General features: G+C 40.9%; 4 protein-coding genes across 5 annotated transcripts; 3 read left to right on the plus strand and 1 right to left on the minus strand.

Annotated features, from left to right (window-relative positions):
• Positions 1-376: 376 nt before the first annotated feature.
• On the plus strand, positions 377-2826 carry lmod3 (leiomodin 3 (fetal)). Its single transcript, XM_030056369.1, has 3 exons — positions 377-735; positions 927-2543; positions 2751-2826. Exons 1-3 carry the CDS (start codon positions 448-450, stop codon positions 2796-2798), a joined length of 1953 nt encoding a protein of 650 aa, XP_029912229.1. The 5' UTR covers positions 377-447; the 3' UTR covers positions 2799-2826.
• Positions 2827-3461: 635 nt separating this feature from the next.
• LOC115362418 (PRA1 family protein 3-like) lies at positions 3462-7728 on the minus strand. Its single transcript, XM_030056333.1, has 3 exons — positions 7497-7728; positions 6600-6817; positions 3462-5154 (listed from the first exon to the last, which is right to left on the minus strand). The coding sequence occupies exons 1-3, from the start codon at positions 7673-7675 to the stop codon at positions 4979-4981; spliced, it is 573 nt and encodes a 190-aa protein (XP_029912193.1). The 5' UTR covers positions 7676-7728; the 3' UTR covers positions 3462-4978.
• A 113-nt stretch (positions 7729-7841) lies between these two features.
• LOC115362591 (NEDD8-activating enzyme E1 catalytic subunit-like) lies at positions 7842-15241 on the plus strand. Of its 2 annotated transcripts, none has more exons than XM_030056564.1 (18): positions 7842-7965; positions 8068-8106; positions 8709-8832; positions 8966-9046; positions 9193-9275; positions 9663-9743; positions 9890-9933; positions 10027-10091; positions 10868-11023; positions 12256-12358; positions 12494-12604; positions 13407-13460; positions 13641-13677; positions 13777-13858; positions 14273-14373; positions 14488-14551; positions 14644-14698; positions 14807-15241. In XM_030056564.1, the coding sequence occupies exons 1-18, from the start codon at positions 7946-7948 to the stop codon at positions 14893-14895; spliced, it is 1389 nt and encodes a 462-aa protein (XP_029912424.1). In that variant the 5' UTR covers positions 7842-7945; the 3' UTR covers positions 14896-15241. The 2 variants fall into 2 exon arrangements, with proteins under 2 accessions (XP_029912424.1, XP_029912425.1); XM_030056565.1 differs by having other exon boundaries at positions 7948-7965; positions 8068-8131.
• A 473-nt stretch (positions 15242-15714) lies between these two features.
• On the plus strand, positions 15715-20836 carry LOC115361407 (chemokine-like protein TAFA-4). Its single transcript, XM_030054774.1, has 5 exons — positions 15715-16032; positions 17117-17236; positions 18314-18469; positions 18704-18828; positions 20589-20836. The coding sequence occupies exons 1-5, from the start codon at positions 16020-16022 to the stop codon at positions 20598-20600; spliced, it is 426 nt and encodes a 141-aa protein (XP_029910634.1). The 5' UTR covers positions 15715-16019; the 3' UTR covers positions 20601-20836.
• The last annotated feature ends 2499 nt before the right edge of the window (positions 20837-23335 follow it).

A 23335-nucleotide genomic window follows, 5' to 3' on the forward strand; every position in this document is an offset into this window, starting at 1 on the left:
TACTCCATCTGGCTTTATCTCAGCTGTTTGTTGTTGTGTAGTATTTCAGAGGCTACGTCTTACAGGGAACTCTGGGAGATTGGGTGGAGCTCTGTGTACAGAGGAGACTTCACCCCCGTCGCAAACCTGTGAAAACAGTCCACCTGCCGCTGTCACTCACACACTTTTCCTATGCCTAAAGCAACTGTCATCCAGAAAGATCATGATGGCCGGACCAGCTGAGAGAGGTGGCTCAAAAAAGATTGTTAGCATGTCTTGCCCCTGCTAGTGCCTTAAATATCTTCCATGCAACTCGGAGGGTTTAATTTTAGCCTTCACATGAGGCAGTAGCAAGCCGCTTACTAGCTGAACTCAGTTAGAAGCCGTCAAAGTCAGAAGCTCACTTCGTGTGGACAGAGGTTTTCTTTCCTTTGACATCAATAGAAGTAAGAGTCCGCAAATACAAATATGTCAAATGCAAGAGACACAGAGGATATCAATGAAGAAGACATTGATGAAGATGAACTGCTTGCCATGCTGTCGCCTGAGGAGCTTAAGGAGCTCCAGAGTGAGATGGATGTTATCATTGCCCCAGATGAGAGAGTTCCAGTGGGACAGAGACAAAAGGACCAGACAGAGAAGCCTCCTACGGGGACATTTGACCACCGGTCCCTGGTTGATTACCTTTACTGGGAGAAAGAGTCCAAACGTATGCTTGAGGAAGAGAGGGTTCCTGCTACTCTGCTCCCTAGTGTGGTAAGAGGGCCATGACGTGTCTATGTACAGACCAAGCTAGAATACTGAAGAGTTTTAAAAAGTGTAAAATTTGTAATTGTAAAGATACATAAACAATAAAAATTAGTTATCTTCAACCAACAATATTACATTTTGAATTGGATTTATGGCACAGTTCTAACCTAGATGCTATTCTGATTTGCCCTCATCAGAAAACTTTGACGGAGGAAGCTGAAAAGAAGGAGAACGAAAATGCTGAAGATGTGGAATATGTCTACGAAGTAATAGAGGAGGTTGTTGAGGGGGAAACTGCAGATGGTGCTGATGGAGAGGAAATTATAGAGGAGATCATTGAGGAAATAATTGAAGAGGTTGAGGTGGATGAGGAAGAGGAGGAAGGGCAAGGGGTAGATGTGAAAGATGAGAAAAAGTTAAAATTACCTGTCAACATGGATGAACATAAAAATATAGAAAAAAATCTGGATCCTTCAAGTAAAAACACAGAGACAGCCCCATGTAACAATACCAACAATGATCAGGCCACTTCAGATATAAAGGAAAAGAAAGAGAGCCTCGCCCCCCAAAACAGCACATCACAAACTAAAGAGAAAGAGGAAACTAAGATCTCAGACTCTACTCTTCTTACAGGATCATCTGCTCCAGAGGAGTCTAAGGTAAATGAAACCACTGAAAAGCCTCCAGAAAAAGAAGAGAGGAAAATAAACAAATTGAAAATTCCAAAGCTGGCACTCGGTGGAATTAAATTGACATCAAGACCCTCAGGAAATGAGACAAACTTGGAATCTACACTTGACAAGATTCGCAAAAATCACCCATCTGTCTCTGAGGTAAACCTCAACAACATAGAGAACATTCCCAAAGAGATGCTCTTGGACTATGTCAATGCCTTGAAGAAGAACAAATATGTGAAAACCTTCAGCATTGCCAACACCGGTGTGGATGAAAACATCGCTTTCAACCTGGCCAACATGCTACGAGAGAATCGTAGCATTACCACTTTAAACATTGAGTCCAACTTCATAACAGGAAAGGGAATTGTTGCCATCATACGCTGCCTCCAGTTCAATGAGACCCTCACAGAGCTGCGCTTCCATAACCAGAGGCACATGCTGGGTCATCATGCAGAGATGGAGATTTCACGCCTGCTCAAGGCCAACAACACCCTCTTGAAAATGGGCTACCACTTTGAGCAGCCAGGGCCGAGAATGGTGGTGACCAACCTTTTGACCAGGAATCTTGACCGTCAGAGACAGCTGAGGAAGGAGGAGCAGAAGCAGCAGCAACTGAAGGAGCAGAGACAGGTGATGCAGATGTATGAGAACAGTCTAAACCTGCCTCCCGGTTTGCTTGAGATGCTGGGGTATGTACCCCCCTTGGAACTCTTGCAGAAGCATGGTCTTGTCCCGCCATCTCTCGAACTGAGCGCTCTACCTCAAGAGGACCCACAGCCCCAGAAGCAGCTCAAACACACTTCAAACAACAGCATTCCAAAGCCACCCAGCGCTGAACCAGCAAACCCATTAAAGGACATTCAGCTGAAGAGGACTCCAAAGAAGCGTAACCCTCTTCTGGAGCTGGACCCGAGGGAAGACCAGAAACAAGAGAGGCCAAGTTTCCAACTGAAGAAGACCCCTAGAGTGAAGGACACAGGCAATGGAGAGATGGGTGATGACAGAGCCAACCTGAAGGATGTGATAAAGACTTTGAAGCCTGTCCCTCGGAGACGAGAGCCACCAAAGGTTGAACTTACACCCCGCGATCATCTCCTAAACGAGATCAAACAGAGCAATGTGGCCTATCTCAAATCTGTAAGTACTCCAGTATCTCATAGTAGTGTTGAGTCTTTCCTGAGTTCATAAGTACTCGTTTGATTTATGAGGTTACGCAACATTATCAACTGTTACATTAGGAATCAAATGGTCATGCACTTGGATCTTACATGACTCGATATCATGTATACTGTCAATGAAATACAAGCTGCTTGACAAATTCTTTGCCTTTTTTTCTCCTTGTAGGTGCCACTCCCTAAAATACTGGAATCAAGTGAAACCAGTCTCATCTGAGAAAGAAGTCTATAGCACCAGCTGTGTTTGTTCGTCATATGTTTCACTTCCTCCCCAGATTTTCAAATTTTCTTAAATCTAAAAAAAGGACAAAAAAAAAAAAAAAAAAAAGCCAGTACGCCTGACCAGGCAGATTGTGTGTTTTGCGATATGTGGACTTTGTCAATTAACTGCACAAAATAAGAGTGAATTAAATAGCCATTATATATGAAACATATTGAGTGAGTCTTGTTACAACTCTGTAATATTATCTAGCAGCTGTTTTCTTTAGCAAGTCACAGTGATAAAGGCAGAAATGTAACATTTAAATACAAGACACTTGGCAATAGTCCCTTTTGAAAATCATTTGAAAATCATTACCTTTTCATCATGCAGTGTTTAATAATATATGGCGGATCCCTTTGGTAAAATTATATCATTTTGTCCACAAAGGACTTAATTGCCTGCTATCCTCTAAAAAGTGTATCTGCTATCATTTATGTGTTATCAGGGCAATAGCTCACTGTAGTGGTGTTGCCGGTTTCAAACTAGAAAATGCATCTCCTGGAAGTCATCATTATGCCTCTTGTTGCTATTTTTTCAACTGACTGTATGAAAATAATGAGCAGGGGGTAAATTAGCATATACTAGTTGAATGTTTCACAGAATAACATGCAAAGCACGTCAGACTCATTCGTAAATTATGTTAAAACAATGCAGTACATCCATGCTCACACTGACAAGTCACTGCAGAAGACTTTGCTTCACAAATCAGGTAAACTTTATTATCATAGTGGACAGCAGTGTGTTGCTTCCAGTTCTGTGGTTTTCTGCATCACTACTCAAAAATGAAAAACAAGTCACATAAAAACATAGATATTATGGCATCCATATAGACATTCCCTCTGAACTGCCACTTGTGAGATTTGCATGCACAACTCGTAGTTAATGTGCATGTGTTAAAAGCAAGAGGAGCTGCACCTGCACCTACTATTAGGAATAGCAATACAAAATGTACACAGTTACAGATTATAGGTTTCCTTTTGCTTTTTCAGAGGAGAAAAGGTGCATTATATCCCAACAGAGAATGATAACATTACGGGAATCTCTGTATAGTTCCACATTTAATTATGTAAAGGGACACTATGATGCATTTAACTTCTGTTGATGAAATAATTTTTTCTAAGTGCCAAATTATATGCTTCCAAAATTGCACCCATTTACAGTTTCTGCATGCTTGCAGACACATCAAAAATAAGTTAAAAAAAAAAAAAATAATAAAACAGACATGTACACACTATGACCTAACAGATAATAAAGCTGCACGTGCCATTCATTTTTCAGTATTGCATAGCTGTGATCAGAGGGTATTTACTCAAGCTAATCTGTATGGTCAGGAACCATATGCACATAACTTTTAGACCTCCTTCTTGAACATATTAACTCTTGAGGCAAACTGGTCTCAGATCAGTACTCCACAATAGCAAAACACCTTTCTTATACACACCTTGAAGTGACAAGATGGGACTTATTGCTGTTTAATTAGCAATTAATAGTTTAATAAGAGCCGGGGGACTAGTTTGACTCTGATTCTACTTATTAGTGAGAAGAAAATTACACTATATGCTCAAATATTTGAGGTAGCAAACTGAATGGATCTGATTTTTTTTTTTTTTTTGTTACTCCAGTACAAACAGAATTAGTAATGTTTTGAAACTACAATTACAGCTAATTGTGTCAAGGTGCAACAAATACTGCATTCTCACATGCACCTTTTTGGAACAAACACCATCTCATCATATATAATGAAGTGCACCGTCAGCAGCTGACGGAAATGCAGCTCACACAATGAAAATATGTTTCGTGTTTGGTTTAGCAACATTTTTGGACACAGGACGCACACAGGAATGTCTAAACCTTTGGTAACCGTGCCCAGTGCCTCTCAACGTTCAATCCACAGTGACTGTGCAAGTCTTGTAATCTTGTTGTAAACCTATCTATTGGCTTTAAATGGGGTGTTCTAACAAATGTATAGGGGAATAAATTCAACAAAATGCAAAATCATGTCTTGATGATTAGTATTGGAATGCAAACATCGATTGTTTTATAAGGGTGATACAAACTTGACACTTGGGATGGTGCTATAGAAATATGATTCTATTGTGTATGAGGCTGACAAACCTTGGCACACTTTTGACCTTTTACTCCTTAAGTTTGCTTTCAATGAAATCCTGAATCTTGTTCATTCTCTCCTCCTGTTGATCCAGGAGGTCCAGGATGATGCCCATAGGTGACTTCTTAAGCCCGACGCCCTCAATCTTGTTCTCCAGTCTGTTCTTCATGTTGCGCAGTCTCAGTGAAGCATGGACCAGGATCACTACAGGAACAATAACAAGGAGCTGTTTATTTCTAAAGCTAAAAATTAAAATGATAAAAGTCTATGCAAAAATAACCAGAGTTTGACTCTGACGTTAAAGCTGAGATCAAGGACAGGAGTATTTTTTTATTCCCCTGTCAGACAGATTGTGAATGCATGACATCAGCCAGTAAATTCAGTTCTGTCTAGATCAACAATCCATAGCAACCCGTCAACAGAGGCAGCGGTGGGCAGGCCTCCTGGGAAGGGCTCTGACTGCCCTGCCTCCCCACCAAAACGTTACAGCTGCTGAATTTGCTCTAAGAACCAAAGCCATCAGTTATCTGAGCCACTCTGCCGAGCACAATGCCTGCTCTAACCGGCTCTAAGCATATTCTCAGCTGTTCAATTCTGAAATGTCTTCAGCACAGCCTGCAGAAAGGAAGGGAAATGTTTAATATTCTTCACTATGAATGCATTCGACATGAAAGTAATACATGGTGTCCAAATTCCATACAGTGAGTCAGAGTGAGAGAGGTTGGAAAAACTTGCTTGTGTGCAGAACAACCTCAATTATGCCTCACTCTGTGACTCATCATCCCCATATATCATTAGCCAACAAGTATGAATGTAATTTGCTATAGGGTAAAAGACACCTTGATGTTCATGTTAGGGTAGGCCTACTCCCTTAAAAACAGTAAGCCTGACAAGTTGGCCAGTTTTTCCTGATCACGTCAGCTGAAGACCTCTAACCTCTAAATCTCTCCTGGCAAAACGGTGCACATCAGGGGCAAAAGCCAAGGCGCTGCTATATATTTTCGGATGGCCCGTAACGCAATCTCTGCACTTCATTTTTGTCTGCTCTCCTTCCCTTAACTGGCCTGCATTAATCAAAAAAAAAAAAAAAAAAAAAAAACTCAGCCACTGTTAACAAACTCATGCAAACTCAGCAAGAGAGCACTCATGCAAGTGATATTTCCCAGCAGTATTGAGACAGCATACAGTTGTCCCTAAATTAGTCTATTGTCAAGCAATTTAACTCTGCACATTAATGAAGTGGGCAATATTTCATTACTTATCTAATGCCACAAAGTTTTCATGTCTTTCGCACCAAGTCCAAATTATGATCAGGCAGGAGATAGATTCAAGCATGTGTGCATTTCTATGCTCTTCCACATAACAAAATCCAAAGTGTAATTTTGGGAACCTAAAGGGAATTATAAAAAAATAAAAATAACAGATACCTCCATTTATCCCATGTTCTGATGAAGCCTATATGCTCTGTACAGATTGCCCAGGCCATGCGCTTTAACTGAATACTTGGAAATATGTGAAATATATCCCTCCTAGACATACATTGGTCTTACATGAGACATTTAGATGATCCTAAATGTAAACAGTAATAAGACAAGACATTTGCACGTGAAAAGTAAACATTAAACCCTCTGGGATAAAGTGAGACTCACACAGCAAAGGGAAGGTGATTCCAAAGATGAAGACCATCACTCCGCCACACAGCGACAGCAGGAAATAACTGGTGATCATGACCCCAAAGACGAACAGAGTGGGGTTCTTCCTTTTAAAGTTCTTGATCATGGCCTTGTTCTCTCCGGCCCACACTGAACCCATGAAGACCAGAGTCACCACAGCTCCTCCCAGAAACATGCCAAATGGGTTCAGGAACCTGGTTATTGAAAAAAAAAACAAAAACAAAAAAAAAAAACAAAAACAAAAACAAATAAATAAATAAACATGAGAACACATAAAAGGCATTCCTCCGGGTAATTAAATTTTGAAAGAACAGCACAACCTGCTGGTGGTAATGGCAACAACTAACATTCTGGCCAGTTTGGTTTTAAACCATATGAGGGCTTAGATGCCTGCAGCAGGGCCTACACTCAGGATTTCCACTACATCACTCTCTATTTAAAGGGGCCTATCAAGCCAGCTAGACAACTTAGCAACCATGCTATGTGACTGAGGCAACTTGTAGCATCTTTGTCATCACCCAGCAGGTTGAAAAACACTGCATGTAGAGATGCAAAAGATAATTTTACAATACAGAAACCAAGATTCCTCAGTGTTACAACTATAGGAAAATCTGAAACATATATGAACCTGATTCTAGCATTTATCTACTGAACAAAAAAGTGTGGAGAGGATGATGATGATCAGCATCTTTAGTCCGTACACAGGCCATGCAAATCCTTGGTAAGACAGACAGCAGCAGGATAGAGCGGAACAATGATGACCAGCACCACAAATAGCCTGTGTGGTCAGGATATGGGTGTGGGTCAGGAGGCAGGCCAATTAGACAGACGAGCAGAGCTGTTAGCCGCCGCTAGCATGCTCGCAGCTCTTACCCCACAATCAGGAAGACCACGATGGCCACGGCGAAGTAATTTGTCTGGTAGTACAACAAATTGCTGATCACTCTGTTGTTCCATTTGGTTAAATCTGCGAAGTCGGGTTTGGCAAAGCGGTCCGCTCCGGGGAAGAAATCATCCCATGGTCTGAGTGGTGCAAGCTCCATCCTTGCCATCGCTAAGTGTGTACACACTGCGTAATATTTTGACACACCAGCTGATCAACGAGCCAGGATGAGGGGTCAAAAAGCTCGTGCTCTCTCTCGGATTCTCGCGAGAGTCGGGCGCACTGTGGGGAGTGTTCGCACATCAGGGTTGCGTAGTGTTTTTTTCTGAATTACGCAGATGCGCAGGAGAGTCGGAGGCAGCGCGAGCCGCTATTTGGGGCGCAGTAGCGACGCGCGCGAGCACAGCAGCTAGCATCGAGGACATGGGACCGTGAAAGTATGGCGGATGCTGTGGAGCCGTGAGTATCAATGGATGAAAACTGTCAAATTAGCGACCCAAAACTCACGCACTTTGTCATAAACCCGCCGTGACTCAACCCCGTTTCCCTTTCTGCCTCCAGGGAGAAGAAAAGAAGGCGAATAGAGGACCTGACTGAGAAGTTAGTTGACGAATGCTAAATAGAGGTCTCTGACTGACAGCAGGTTTGCGTTGCACATCGAGCAGCGACTGCTGGGCCAGGAAAAAATAATGAAGAGTCTGACTGACAGACACTACCCAGTTTGCTGTTTGTTTGGTTTACAAGTCGCTCAGTGTGTCCAAGTCAGGGTGTCAGACCAGACAGGCATGTGTACCAACCATGCACTACACACAGCCTGGTTGCAAGTGAAAAAGCAGGTTGCAGTGATAATCGCACTGCGGCTCAGTAAGAAGTTAACACCAGACAAGGTTGTTATGAGTCAGTAGCAATACACTGACCTGATTATTATGGGTGACGTGCACAACAGATAAAATATTGAATGATAGCCTGCAGATGGCTATAGCTTGGTGTTTGCACAGTATTTGTCTGCGTTCATTTGATTATTCCTCATAGCAGCTAATAATTGGACAACGTCTACACTGATCTCCTGTTAAGACATTAAGACTGGTAGCAGCATCAGAAAATCCATCTGTCAGTGGTTTAAACTGGGGACAGTGGTAACTAAGGAACTAAATGGACCAATTGTTGGTTGATGGGCAGCAGAGCATTTTTCTTGTGTCCAGAATGGCCGTGGATGGTGGACACAGGGACGGTGCTTGTGACTGGGATGGCCGCTGGAACCATGTGAAGAAGTTTTTGGAGAGACCCGGTCCATTCACCCATCCTGACTTCGAGCCGAGCACTGAGGTGACAAAGATGTGCACAGTTGTTCATCTATTAAACTGTCATTCCAGTGTGCTCAGGCTAAGCTCTGCACCGTGCATCATCTTAAAATACGTTTTGAATGCAAACATTACATTGTTTTGTTTTTTAACGTCAGTCCCTACAGTTCTTGTTGGAGACATGCAAAATTCTTGTCATAGGAGCAGGAGGACTTGGATGTGAACTACTCAAAAACCTGGTAGGAAATAGTTGAAATCAATTATACTGATTGTGCTGATGTACTTATTCAGGAAATTTCAACAGAGCATGCTCATGCACAAACTCTCTTAATTGCTTTTGTCTGTGGTCATTTAAAGTCCTTATGTGCCCTTGCCTCATTTGTAGGCCCTCTCTGGGTTTCGACTTATTCACGTGGTTGACATGGACACGATTGACCTGTCTAACCTCAACAGGCAGTTCCTCTTCAGGTATGTTCTTCTTTTATGTTTTTGAGTGTGAAAACGAATGAAAATGATTTCTGCGTAGTGTCACCACACTTTTGTTGCAATGATGCTCATTCAGGGTAGAAGTGGAGGATTGTGGGAGTTAGGTAAAAATGTGCTGCTTGGGTTCAGATAATTATTTTCTTTAACACAGGATTTGTAGTCTGTTTGCTCAAGTATTGTGAATTTAAGTGAAATATGATAGCTCACAGGTGTAACGCATGAGTGATGGAAAGAGTCATCCCTGACTGATGCACCTGAAACTGCCTCTTGGAGACTGAAGCACCATAGCAATAGCACCGTGATAAACATCAGCACAAAAATAGCATTTCGTCTCACATGTCCTGATAACTTAAATGCCAATCTGTTTAGGCCCAAAGATGTGGGGCGGCCAAAGGCAGAAGTGGCTGCTGACTTTATCAACAGTCGTATCCCTGGATGTAAAGTTGTCCCGTATCCTTTGAAGCTACAGTTTACACTTAAGTGTTGACCATAGAATATTATTGAATGTCAGTAACATAGAACAACTTAGTTTTTTAGTGTCCATTGTGTAAACTGTTTTGATCAGCATTTTTATTCTTCCTTAATAACATGCACAGTCACTTTAACAAGATCCAGGACTTTGATGAGTCTTTCTACAGGCGTAAGTGTAATACAAATCTCTGCACTTGCCCAATATATCAAGACAACAGTGCAATAAATGTGATGTTTTTAAATGCCTTGTTTGTCTTTGTAGAATTCCACATCATCGTTTGTGGACTGGACTCCATCATCGCCAGACGTTGGATGAATGGCATGTTGGTGTGTATTTCTTACATGTAAACTTTGTTTTTAGTGTGCGTGTGTTATCTCTGTGTTTTCTATCCATACACGCATGAATGGAAATGTGTATTACATGACGGCGTATTAGGACCATTATAGGGAGAAAAATTTATGGAGCTGGGAGAGGGGGATAATATTTTGAGGAAAAAACTCAGAGTTTCAGAAGTTAAAGATGTAAATTTATGAGAAAAAACTCATTTAGCCCAGAATCACACTATTGTTTTCTTCTGAATGTCTCTTCAATGTCCAGATGCTTATGATAAAATTGCGATACTGGGCTAAAATCACCACTATTTCCTTGTTACTAAATCTAATAGTATAAAACTATTTTTGGGGCTTTTTTTCTTTTAAATTTGTGCCTTTATAATCTCAGAATTTTTCATTTTTTTTCTCATAAATGTACAGCTTTAATTTAAGAATTTTCTCATTTTTTCTTGTAAATTTTTGAGTTTCTTCTTGTAAATTTGCCACTTTAATCTCACTTTAATAACCAAGTAACATGAGAATTTCGCAGTTTGGGATCAATAAAGTAAATCTATCTATCTGTCTATCTATCTATCTATCCATCTATCTATCTAAGTTTTTTTTCTTGTGATTTACAACTTTAATCTCAGAAATTCAGAGTTTTTTTTCTCTGAATGTTGCCCCACAGCTCTGTAATTTTTTTTTTCTCCCTGAAATGGCCCTAGTACGCCATCGTAGTACTATGATTTGGTAAACGGTGGTCAGTTATGTTTGATTGTTGCCTGCTCTAGATCTCTCTGCTGAGCTATGAAGATGGGGTTCTGGATCCGAGCTCCATCATCCCCCTCATTGACGGAGGGACGGAGGGCTTCAAAGGCAATGCTCGTGTCATTCTACCCGGCATGACCGCATGCATTGACTGCACACTAGAGCTGTACCCGCCCCAGGTACTGCACACCTTTACTGAGCATTTATAGCCATTCATTTGAGCTGTGAGTCTATGGTTGCTGGTTAGAGTGCAGAGCCACTGAAATTCCCAATCTAGGCTCTGAAACAGAGTAAAAACTCTGTTGATATGTTTCAAAAAGAACCATCCAAATACTGATCAGCCAGTTTCATAGATGAACCTCTCTCCATGTTTTACAATTCAGCTTGAAAGATCAAAGAAAATTCATGGCCCATTAGTCCATACTGCACCAAAAAAAAACAGTCCATTGCTTAAATTAGAATTTTCCTTTTAATTTGTAGTTGAGAGAGGCAATACCTGATCCAGTATTCCGTCCAATTCACTGCCCATACTTTATTATTATATTTGTCTACAGTTATCCAACTACTAATACCTTTGAATGAGCGAATATCCCCTACAAACTCGAGCTGTTTTCATTTTCCTGTCTATTTGACATGCAGCCAAGGCTTGACACACACATCTGCCTAGCTTTCCCTGTTTCTCCAGAGTTTTTCCTCCTTTGTTCTCAAGGGCTGCTCTGTCCTGTATCACCCGGTAAATCTTGAGACAGCCTCTCCCTAGTCAGTTAAATGTGTGTAGTTAAACCCAGCAGATACTTGAAAATATCACAAGGATAATACGAGAAAAGGTTTGTCTTTGCAAAGGTTTGTTTATGTAAACCTATAAATAAGCATGCATATGTTTTCACACTTGTGGCAATTACACATGCTTTGCTTCTAGTTTCAATTAAAAGTAATATCTCATGAGATTTGTCATATAATTAAATCTTCATTGTACCATGCACAGGGCTAGCACTTTGTTTTCGGTAAATAGAAAAACTGGGTAGTTAGCTTGACCAGAAATATCCACTATGGCTGGACAGTCAAAGAAAAGAGCACCACCACAAGAAATGTCAATTTCATCAACAGAAAATCCAAGGAAGATTAAAAAAAAACAAAAAAAAACATAGCAGTACTGGCCACACTGTTTGATTGACATGTGATCTCATGGAAAACACCACAGAAATTGCCTTTTACCGTCAAACATGGCGCCAAAATAATAAACTAATAATCGCCACTTAACTTGTGTCTTCAAGCACTGATTTTATCATTATTTAAATTTAATCTTAGTCTGTGGCTGTACACTGTACACAACTCATCTTTTTTTTTGTTTTTATTTGGGGTTTATTTTGGATTAAAACAATAGGTGATCTTAATTTTCTTTTGTCCTCAGATTAATTTCCCCATGTGCACCATTGCATCAATGCCAAGGCTGCCAGAGCACTGCATTGAGTATAGCAGACTACTGCTGTGGCCCAAAGAAAAACCTTTTGGAGGTATGACAGTACATAAAGTAATATCACTTTTTATCAGTATAACACATCTGATTAAAAATGAACTCGTGTGGTGGATTATTCACACTAGTTTGTAACAGGTGATAACAGCTGGGCTCTCATGACCCTCTCATCTAGAAACTGCCTTAGATGGGGACAACCCGGAGCACATCCAGTGGGTGTTTGAGAGAGCACAAGAGCGAGCTGCAGAGTTTAACATTACAGGAGTGACGTACAGACTCACGCAAGGTGAGAAAACAACCTGTGAATTTAACATGATTTATTCACTGTCACAGCACTAAGCAGACCCGATTCCTCATTTGGATTTCCATATAATTGACAGTAGTTATTAGAGATAGACGATTATCAGGCATTTTGAGATAGTCAGCATCAGCCAATATCTGCGTCCATGAGGTCAATAAACACAAAATGTCTTCAGATGCATCTGCAGGCAGCTTGGCAGTGTGGAAAGACGCAAGTGCTCCCCTTATCTGCTGATAAATGCTGTTGTTAAGGCACTGAAAGTTTTGGTTTTTTTAAACAAAGGTTTTTTTTGTTTTTTTTTCGATTACCTGTGCATAACTCCTTAAGCAGAGACAAAGCAGAAAATAACATTAGTGTTAAATAAATGTTCATTTAAGTTTTGTGTCTCATTTGTTTTTTGTTTTTTTTTATTTATTTATTATTGCAACAGCAGCATATTACAGAAAATAAAACACTCTGCGGAATACATTTAGCCCTCTTCCCTCCACTAACCAACATAACAATAATACTTACAGAGAAAGCACATTATTATGTAGTAAGAAGATTTTTGTTTTTTTTTTTTTTTTTTTTTAGGCTAGCAATCAAATTTGGCCAAATTAAAATTGTGTTTGTTTGTGCATCATTGACTTGGACTTGACTGTGCAAAAAGCCACAAAGCCAGGTTCTTGAAATATTGTTAAAATGTTGAATTTTATCAAATTCAAACAAAAAAAGGACCGCTGGTTGTCTTGTGCCCCAGTGATCGTATAATGGAATGAAAGTCCTGATTCCTGTTTGTGTGCCACAGGAGTTGTGAAGCGGATCATCCCTGCTGTGGCATCAACCAACGCTGTTATTGCTGGTATGAATCTCTGAGGCAGCTGAGGCTGTAGCCTGACTGTTGTTTGGTGATGTTAAAAGAAAAGATATATTATGATATGTTTGTAAAATGTTGGATGAAATATCTGATGAAAGCACTTATTTAGTGTGTGAGTCATAAGAATCAAGTAACTTGATTTAATTGTACTTTTGTTCTCCGCAGCTGCCTGTGCCACTGAAGTTTTTAAAATTGCTTCAAGGTTGGTAGCAGACACAACACATTTTCAAAAAACCTTCCAGTTGTCTGTTGATGTTGTTCAGATGAATGGTAATTAACGCCAGATTTCCTTATTTTTCAGTGCATATATTCCTTTAAATAATTACCTGGTCTTTAATGATGTGGATGGATTGTACACCTACACCTTTGAAGCAGAGCGAAAGGTTTGTTGTGCTACACTCAGCAACACTCTTGACATTTTAACACTTTTGCACGGTGAATTTATTATTTTGGATTCATGTGGTTTAGGCGTGAATGATATGGTAAAAAAATCATATTGCAATTATTTGAACAGAAATTGGAGCTGTAATATCATCCATAATTTTCATGAGAGTGATTACTTTGAATAATAGTTTTCATTTTCTCTGGAAAAAAAAAAAAAGATGATAATGTGATGTGGAGAATACAATTTTAACCTTATCAAAAAATTGCACATTGCACATTACAATTTGGACATTGCACCTGGCCATAATGCAGTTTTTGATAATATTTGGATTAATTGTTCAGCCCTATTGTTCATTCATAACTAGTCTTCTTTTCATCATCTCCTTGTCATTTTGCCTGCATTTGATTGACAGGACAATTGTTCAGCCTGCAGTCAGGTACCTCAGGATCTCCAGTTCCCTCCCTCTGCCAAATTACAGGAGGTCTTAGAATATCTGACGGAGAACTCCTCTCTGTGAGTCATGAATACAATAAGGTTACTGACTACAAAATAAAAGTTGCTTTGTAATGCTAACATGGGGAAAATCGCAATGATCAGATATAGTCAACTGTAAAAAATGTGTTGCAGACAAATGAAATCCCCAGCCATCACCACAACCCTGGAAGGGAAGAATAAGACGCTGTATTTGCAGGTAATGCATTCATTTTTTGAGTGCTGCATATGTTGCATATGTCTACATCTTGTTGCAGAGATAACACGCTATTTCTTTTTTTTCCCCCCAAGTCTGTCAAATCCATTGAAGAAAGAACGAGGCCAAACCTGTGCAAAACTTTGAAAGGTACTAAGATGCAATTAGTCCGACGATTCTGGTCTGCCAAAAGAGCGCAGTCTGTTCCTGTTGACCTGCATGATTTAACATTGGGAATGTGTTTTTCTTTTGCTGCAGAGCTGGGCTTGTCAGACGGACAGGAACTAGCAGTAGCAGACGTCACCACACCCCAGACTGTTCTCTTCAAGCTCAACTTCACCACCTGAACCTCCAGCGCAGCACCACCCCGACGCCACGTCCACCTCATGTGTGTGCAAACTGGATCTCGCATCACCGTCGCTGTGATGTTACATTAATATATTTGTTGTGATAACGTAAGCAAGATCAAATCAGCCTCACTTTTCTCCTCATGTTCAGTGAGACTTGCAGGTTAAGAATGGTCACAGTATCGACATGAAAATCAGCCGAGTAACATTTTGTATCAATAACACTGTTTACTCCTTTTGTCATTGTCTTGTGTTGATTTACATAGTTATTTTCCCTGTCAGTGAAACAAGAATAATGATGTGCAGTATGCTGTAATAAAGTTTTATGTAAAATATGACCAGTGTACCCTGTGTGCCAGCCTGATTTGCATCACACCCTCATCAGATTTTCATTTCTGTTCACTGTGTGGCAGGACAAGAACATAGTCGTATTTATTATGGCTTGGAAGGAAGTCTGTTATTCAGCCTCGTTAGACTTTTTTTTTAAATGTGTGTCACTGAAATTGATAGGATATGTGTCCATCTGTCTCTGTGAGTGTCTATATGATCTGAAGGCAACAAAACGGAGCTGGATCTCAGGGTTATATCCTGAGATCTAACTTGTTCCCCTCTGTGTTGCGTGGATGGGTAGAACAGACGCCACTGTGCTCAATACGCACCTAAGCTTCTTAAGTGGTAATGAAAGTGGCTGCATAGTCTGGGAAACAGATGGTTTCTCTCTTGATTAAGTTTTAATTTTCATGAAGCTGGCTGGCTTGGCGAGGCAGAGGGATCCCGCTGTGTTCACCGACCAACACGTCTCCCGCAACCTGCCTTAAAGTTTACACCAGAGAAAAGGAGGGAGATGTAGAAAAAAAAATGAAAGCTTTCACGGGAATCCTGGTATGAGTGGAAGTGTTGACTGATGTTTGTCTCGCTGTCGGTGCTGGGTTTTTTGCGGCAGACGGGCGATCTGGCCGTCTGACACTGTTTTTCCAACGTTTCGTCTGAAAACTTCACAAACTGGGGAGTCGCCTCTTCTGCAAACTTTCACATCCTATAAGCAAATGGAGCGCCGCGTCTGGATAAACTAGACACCGACTGACACTTTTGCCTGTGGCTTTCTAACCAGTTGCACCTAAAATATGACCAGAGGAGGTATGTGGCTTAATCTGCAGCCTAATATTGATTTGCACGCGTCAACTTAATAGTCGGCGAGGATGATTTTCTCCTATTATATCACTGAAAATGTAACCCACGCTTATTTATCTGCAGTTAACGCTATTTTCAACCCAGTGACACTGAGCCAAATGTTGTATCTCCTCTTTCATTTATTTGATTTAATGCTCGGTCTGTTTTCAGCTGTTATTACATTTTCTCCTCCGTGCCACTGTCATTATTATCTCTTGTCAGATGCAGATTAAAATGTTTTTATTTGCCAGTCAGAGGCCAATAAAATCACAGCTCTGTGTAATTGTTGTCTAGCCCCGGGTGCTAGCCCATTCATCAAAGCACATTCTCACTTTGTATTTATACAGCGGGTCAAATGTAATAATATCACTGTTGAGCAAAACAAGCAGCGGGGCCCGGCGCAGTCTCGATGTATGTAGGCTATGGTGCTGCCCCAAGTATGAAAGAGTGAGGTTACAGCCAGCACTATAGCTACTGCTGTAATGAAGAAGGATGCCTGTATCACTTAGAGAAACTATTCATGGGGCCATACGTTTAAACTGAGTCAAAGGGCCTCAAGTAAAACATTAAATAAAGCAAGAATGCTTCACTTCATGTCATCTTTGGCTTGCGTTAGTCATTGCTGTGATTTGACATAAAAGTCCTTGTCCCAGTTTTTTTTTTTTTTTTTTTTTTTTTTTCCTTTTTCCCCCTGTGACTCATTTGGAATAGCCTACAACTTGTTTTTGTGGGAGTGTTTGAATTTGAAGAGATAGAAGTTTGCAGAATGGCTGAAGGGATAATGTGACTCAGAATTTAATGCATGGATGGTGTCAGGCTGTGTTGGTCTTGAAAGCTTTCTCTGATCAGGATGTCATTGGTGTTTTTGAATAGACCTTGGCTTACCTTGGCAACATGAGGGTCATCTTTGGACATATGTGATTGCAAGTACCTCATGGACAGATGACAAGATATCACGGACATTGTTCCATTATCATATTCTGTGTGTTCAGCTTCAGGGAAACTGTTGCCCTCACTCTGTGGTAATTTATGTCAACCTGTTTTACCGCAGGCAAGATGAAGCTGAATGATGTATTGGCAGGGCCATTACACTGGGGCCTCCTCCTTCTCTGTGTAAGCCTCTGCAGCCAGCGAGTGTCCACTGGCAACCAAAGCTCCCGAGGACAGACAGGTAGGTGGAGGACCCAGCCAGACCAGTCACACATCCTGAGAGACTCATTACTGCTGGTGGTCATCCTAATGTTCTGGTCCCCTAAGAAAACAGACATGTGTCGCTCTAATAATGTGAAAACAAGGGCTCTGTCTGGTAAAGTGTTCTGTTTTAGCAACAGGATTATGAAATACTGCAAATGCACAGCTCGTTATTAAAGTCACAATGGAGAAAGTAGAAGTAGCATTACAAGATGTAAAGTTCATTCAACCCCTGCAGTACTACATGAAAGTCACAGGGGGCGCATTGTTTTCACCCAGTGCCAGTGCAGCAATGTCATGTGGATGACTTGAATCTAAAACCTGAAATTTGACAAGTGCTCATTGCAGCAATATGTTTTTCTTTGTTTGGGGTAATTACATGTTTCAGTTTTTAATCCTGTTTTGGCTGTCGTGTGACTGTAAACGCCACTTTCATTATGCATTAACCTTTCACTCCCGCAGGTGTTGTTAGTGATGCAGCAAAGCAGACACCTTGATTACAAATTACATAGCAATGATTTAAATGGTATAAGGTTTTCTCTTGGTCCCTTTATTTCTACTCTGTCACACATCTTCAACTGGATGTTCAATTTAAGCAGATCAGAGAAAATCAATACCACCATTGGACCAATAATAATGGAAAACAATATCCAGTTATTTTTCTTCCTTCTTCCTTCAAGTGGCAGACACAAATATTTCTGTTCATATACAATTTATCATGTGGTTTTAGGTAACTGAACATACTGATGAGTGCTCCCAATTGCCGTACATCTTTAGATGAGAATGTGCTCTTCACTGTGGAACAAGTGTCATAGCTTTTTCTCCACTTGGTGGTGCTGTAGCACCAGAAACAACAATAGCTCTATTGTACTTCCTTGTCTCACTTGAGACTACTCTATTCTATTTATTTTAAATTAACATCTAATAGTCATGCAGCAGTGGCAATGTGATACTATCATCTGCAGATTGCATTCTTAGGCTCCCCCAAGCTCCCTCTATCTCTCTGAAAAGTCAGAATGAAAACTTCTTACCCTTTCCTCCAAATTCTCTTTGTCAGGGTCATCGGAGGAGAGGACAGGGACCTGTGAAGTGGTTGCTGCACATCGATGCTGCAATAAGAATAAGATTGAAGAACGCTCTCAAACAGTCAAGTGTTCTTGCTTCCCAGGACAGGTGGCAGGGACAACAAGGGCTCTGCCCTCTTGTGTTGAAGGTAATGTTACTGATGTACTCTTCCATCTATTTGAACTGGATATATCCTCACATGAATATATTATTTGTCAAAGCAGAGCTGTAAAAGGTCAGGAGAGTCAGTTTCATGAGAGCCCACTGATACTAGGGCTGTCAAGGACTGGGGAGTATGGCATGTGATTGAAATGTTTTTCCAAATAACTTCTTGAAGTCCTTCCATCTGAAGTGAACTTCTGCTGTGGTGTGTTTTCTCTAGCATCTATTGTGCGTCAAAAGTGGTGGTGTAAAATGAATCCATGTCTGGAGGGGGAGGAGTGTCGAGTCCTCCCTGATCTCACTGGCTGGTCTTGCATCTCTGGGAACAAAGTCAAGACCACTAAGGTGAGGACACGTGCTGTGTTCGGCTGAGTCACAGTAGCACCGAAAGTCTATGAAGAAAATACAGCACAATAACACAAAAAGGCCTTAGTTTAAGGCATTTATTTAAAAAAAGCTTGGGCCCTCCACCAGTTGTGCCCTGCTGGCACAGTGCATGTTGAGCCGTCAGCAGTATGCAAGTAGTAGAAAAATGCGCGTTGCACATTTTGGCCTGTGTGTGGCACTAGAGGAAAGGTCAGGTGGCCACAAAAGTTGACAGGATTCATCCTATGCATAGCACAAACGTTCCTTCCAAAGTTCCATCCAACACCTTTTTAAATATCAAATTTCACATTTTAGCCTAAGAGTGGTGCTACAGTAAAGGTGATAGGGTTATCAAATTCAAGAGGAATCTTTCTTTGGAGAGCATGAATGCTCCCATAGCGAATACCAAATGTCATGGCAATGCAATAATTAGATTTAGTGATATCTTGTGTGTAAAATTGACATTTTGGTCTGAGGGGGGTGCTAGAGGAAAGATCAGGAGATCACCAGTACTGAAAGGGTGCATCCAGTGAGGAGCATGAATGTGCTCACTAAATTTTGTGGCAATTCACATAATAGATTGGGAGATGAAAGATCAAAGAGGCGCTAGAGTAAAGATCATGGTGACACAAAACTGGTAGGGTTCCCTGGAGAGGGTGAGCATGCTCAGCACATTACTCAGCAATCTGTCCATTACATTTAGAGATATGCTGTGTACAAGTCAAATGTTTAGCCCGAGTAATCCACTTGTTATGTTTCTTGGTATCTTGTGTGCAGAGGTGATATTTTAGTCTAGGGTGGGTGCATGATGAAAGATCATGAGGTCACCAAAATTGATAGGGTTCATCCTCTGGGTGGCATGAATGTGCTCACCAAATTTCATGGCAATCTGTCCAATACATTTTGAAATATGTTGCCTTTAAGTAATGTGTGAAGTGGATGGATGGACATACAGGACAAACAGAAGGGCAGACCCAGCCATCCCTGGGCCTTGCTTGACAGCCTGGCAAGAATATTCAGATACAGCCATATGTTCAATCTCTTCTTCTTTCACTACTCACACAAAGAGGCAATGACAGACTTGTGCATGCTCATCATAAAGCTTTATTTTATTGAGCCATGCTTTGATGTTGAAAGATTCCACAATCAGGCATAATCACCAGTCCCACTGGCCATATCAACACTATTGCTCTCCACCCGGCACAGTGGGCTCAGCAAGGCTAATTCCATAATCTGGTGAATGATGGGGCCAAGAGGACAAACATGAAATAAGCTGTAAACTATCAAATACCGAACACTAAAACCCATGTAATTAAATCTGACGGCCAAAGGAAGAGCCGCTGCATTTAGAAATGTTGAAAACGTGTACTTTCTCACAAGTTGCCTTTTGCTGAAATGGAACAAAAGTATTCTGTGCGTACGATTCCTGGGAGGATCAGTTAACAGAGAACAGAGGGACAAGTGACCACTGGCGGGATGCAGCAGATAATCAGAATCTAATGCAATCTCACAGTAATAAGCACTAAATAATTGTGTTGGCCATCAGATTGCACTGTAGTATTTACACTAATAGAACAGAACAAGGAACTGATAGAGTGGAACTAAGCATTTTCAGTAATCATAAGATATCAGACAAATTTTCAGTCTAAGGTGTGAAATCCTCAAAAAATATTTGATCGAAATGAATAGAACCATTAACTGTTGTGGGATTCTGTGAATTCACATGTTGCTATTTTTAGGTTGCACGGTAGCGACAGACAAACTGAGTCTGCTCCCAGTCACTACAAGTCTGCCCTGGCCTGCAGCAGTCACCTTACCTGACACTGGACTCAGAGGACAGTGAGGTCCCCATCAGCCCTTCCAGATGGAACAAAGAACAATACCCATTTTATTGGATTTCTCTTCACTCTTCAATAAACCTGAGAACCCTCTACCTGGACACTATTATTTTCATTTCCTTTGACTTGCAAGCAATTATTTGAGGAATTTAATTACACAGCGTGGATGATCTATTAGCGGTGGACCTAAGCTGAGATGAAACAACAATTTCCACATGAGACTGAGGGGCACACCCGAACTTGCAGCCCCTGCAAATGTTTGTATCATTGTTTCACCAATAGACATGCTGGGCACGTTGAGATGCACTCAATCAAAGTTTGGACGGGCCTACTGGCAGACACTTAAAAAGAGATTTTGTGGATTTTCGTGAGGTAGAATGTGAATCCAGTCAGCGGCTTGTGGCTTTCTCCACAGATCAGAGCGGAGGACCACAAATGCTGAGAAATTTATGATTATGTAGCATTTGAAGACAGCGCTGTCCTGTGGAGTTTTTTAAAGAGGTCAGATCCCCTTGGACTAGTCCCCACCACAAAGAGGCACCACACACACGCCTGTATGTGCGCGCGCACACACATGCATGCACACACACACACACACGCACACACACACAGCCTGCGTCTCGGCTCTGTTGGTTGGACAGGCCACCACCTGCAAGGCTGCAATGGCATGCACACAAACATGAAACTGTGATGCAAAACAAGAACTGTTTGAAATGCTAATCACGCGGAGAAAGGGGAGAGAAAAGAGAAGAGGAGCTTCTTCACTGCCGAGAGTATTTACATCATGCTTTTGTTTGTCTCTCTAAACTGAGTGCTCCTGTGGAGAGGACTCCGGTTATAGTAATGATGGGAAACGTTGGAGATTCTCTGCCTTGAAGCAAATCGCAGCCACTAACAGAACAGAATGTTTACTGTTATTACCACTTCATCAGTTGTCCTCTTTGTATGAATAATATTCTCCGTAGTCCCACCCTGATTGCTACTCTTTTATCTCTTGAGTTCAGCCAGACATTTTGCATTTTACCTTTGTTTACCGTCCTTAAGAGATGTTTTATAATAACACAGATACAGTGACTGCAAATCATCCCATCCGAGGCTTCGGACTTGTATGAATGCCGCATACTGTGTTAGTTGAAAGCCGCTGAATTCTAAGCAGTTTCCCTGGCGTTTATTTATCGCAATTAGTCATCATGATTGTTGCGGTAGTGGCACCACCATTCAGGGAGCTGTCCTGCAGTTCAAGGCAATTTATGCAAGGCCATGTTTTTATGTAAACATAATTCTGAGTTATTATTTAATGTTAACACTGTGGTTGTAGTCAAAAGGTAATGTCACTTAGTTTAAAACACAGGATAATATTCCAGTGGTGTTTCATACCACAGTAGGTCCTAGTCTCACATTTTGACTGGAAAGTGAGTGCCAAGATCTCCACATTTCTTTACGTGTCATGCTTCCCTGTTAATGTTTCATACCTGTAACTTAGCTGATACAAAATTACATTCTTTTTATTCATCTGATCAAAAAATGTGGAATAACTTGAGAGCTCAGTTGGCATGGTTCTCCTGATCTGCCAGACTCACTGCTTATTCCACATTTTTTGTCATTTAAGTGTTTTCAGTGAAATCAGCCCACCTCAGTTCTGTGTACCTTTGTCAGTAGCCGAAGACAACAACGTCAGTCAGATGTTTTGTTAACACAAGCTACTTGATGCTGCTTAGCAACAATACCAGCAGCTACGGCGCTGTTTTTCCTTGTGGGATCATTTTCTAAGCAGCTAATCGCAAAAACGCAATAATGAATTAATAATGGGGTAATCACAATAATACACAAGGGGCATGGCTATATCGTGTGATAACTGTAACAGAGTTATGAATGGGAGACCCATTTTCTGGAGTCACTAAATGCTTATTACACAACAGACTGTCGAGTGGTTTGTTAAATGGGGCTGTTTACAAAACACACACGAGGCCTGTTTTGTGGTTTGTTAACAAACCACCCTATTTAGACTGACAGAGCCTCTCAGATCAAGTTATTGTAATATTGTGGTCGACCACATCACATGACGTTTGGTTCATAAATGCAGCTACTCCTCATTCCAGCCACACAGTGCAACAATATTGTTTACTGAGGAGTTTGTCCTTTAACATTTGGTTAGGGTTAGTTAGTTAGGGTGAATCTAAAGAAATGGGTCTTTGTGACATCACTAACCAGGAGAATAGTGATTTAATTAAATCCATCTTGAATCCATATTTCACCATTTCACAGTACTATTTAATCAAGCTCTCAAGATGTTGCAGCTTTTCATATTGTTCTTTGGCAACTGAAGCTTTGAATGCTGGCAGAATGATGTTAATGATGTTTACCAATGCTGGAAAGAAGCCATCGTTTATTTTAGAGATATTAAGTGTTTGTTTTTTTTTCCATTGAAGATTAATCTTAAATATTGCAATTGCAAATTACAGTATATTCTAGAATTGGCCATTTTCCTCCAAATGTAGTCTCTGGTGCACTTATTCGTTGGGCCATTCTGAGCAGCTCCTCTGTCTTCTATTTATGTATTCATATTATACAGAAATGCAAAGCTCATTAAAGCTGAAGGTCCCAAGATCCCCTGACTGTTAAATTTGGATAGAGGTGGAAAAGGAAGC

This window comes from Myripristis murdjan, chromosome 7, assembly GCF_902150065.1.
Source record: "Myripristis murdjan chromosome 7, fMyrMur1.1, whole genome shotgun sequence".
Lineage (NCBI taxonomy): Eukaryota > Metazoa > Chordata > Actinopteri > Holocentriformes > Holocentridae > Myripristis > Myripristis murdjan.

Bases quoted from the DNA above. Each gene is read 5' to 3' on its own strand.
- LOC115362591 (XM_030056564.1), top strand. From the start codon at position 7,946: ATGGCGGATGCTGTGGAGCC. The intron at 8,107-8,708 runs GTTAGTTGACGA...TCTTGTGTCCAG, and splicing joins ATAGAGGACCTGACTGAGAA to AATGGCCGTGGATGGTGGAC. The intron at 13,678-13,776 runs GTTGGTAGCAGA...CTTATTTTTCAG, and splicing joins GTTTTTAAAATTGCTTCAAG to TGCATATATTCCTTTAAATA.
- LOC115362418 (XM_030056333.1), bottom strand. From the start codon at position 7,675: ATGGCAAGGATGGAGCTTGCACCACTCAGACCATGGGATGATTTCTTC. The intron at 6,818-7,496 runs GTAAGAGCTGCG...TTCAATAACCAG, and splicing joins GTGGTCTTCCTGATTGTGGG to GTTCCTGAACCCATTTGGCA. The intron at 5,155-6,599 runs GTGAGTCTCACT...TTGTTCCTGTAG, and splicing joins AATCACCTTCCCTTTGCTGT to TGATCCTGGTCCATGCTTCA.
- LOC115361407 (XM_030054774.1), top strand. The intron at 17,237-18,313 runs GTAGGTGGAGGA...TCTCTTTGTCAG, and splicing joins AAGCTCCCGAGGACAGACAG to GGTCATCGGAGGAGAGGACA. The intron at 18,470-18,703 runs GTAATGTTACTG...TGTTTTCTCTAG, and splicing joins TCTGCCCTCTTGTGTTGAAG to CATCTATTGTGCGTCAAAAG.
- lmod3 (XM_030056369.1), top strand. From the start codon at position 448: ATGTCAAATGCAAGAGACACAGAGGATATCAATGAAGAAGACATTGAT. The intron at 736-926 runs GTAAGAGGGCCA...TGCCCTCATCAG, and splicing joins CTACTCTGCTCCCTAGTGTG to AAAACTTTGACGGAGGAAGC. The intron at 2,544-2,750 runs GTAAGTACTCCA...TTCTCCTTGTAG, and splicing joins ATGTGGCCTATCTCAAATCT to GTGCCACTCCCTAAAATACT.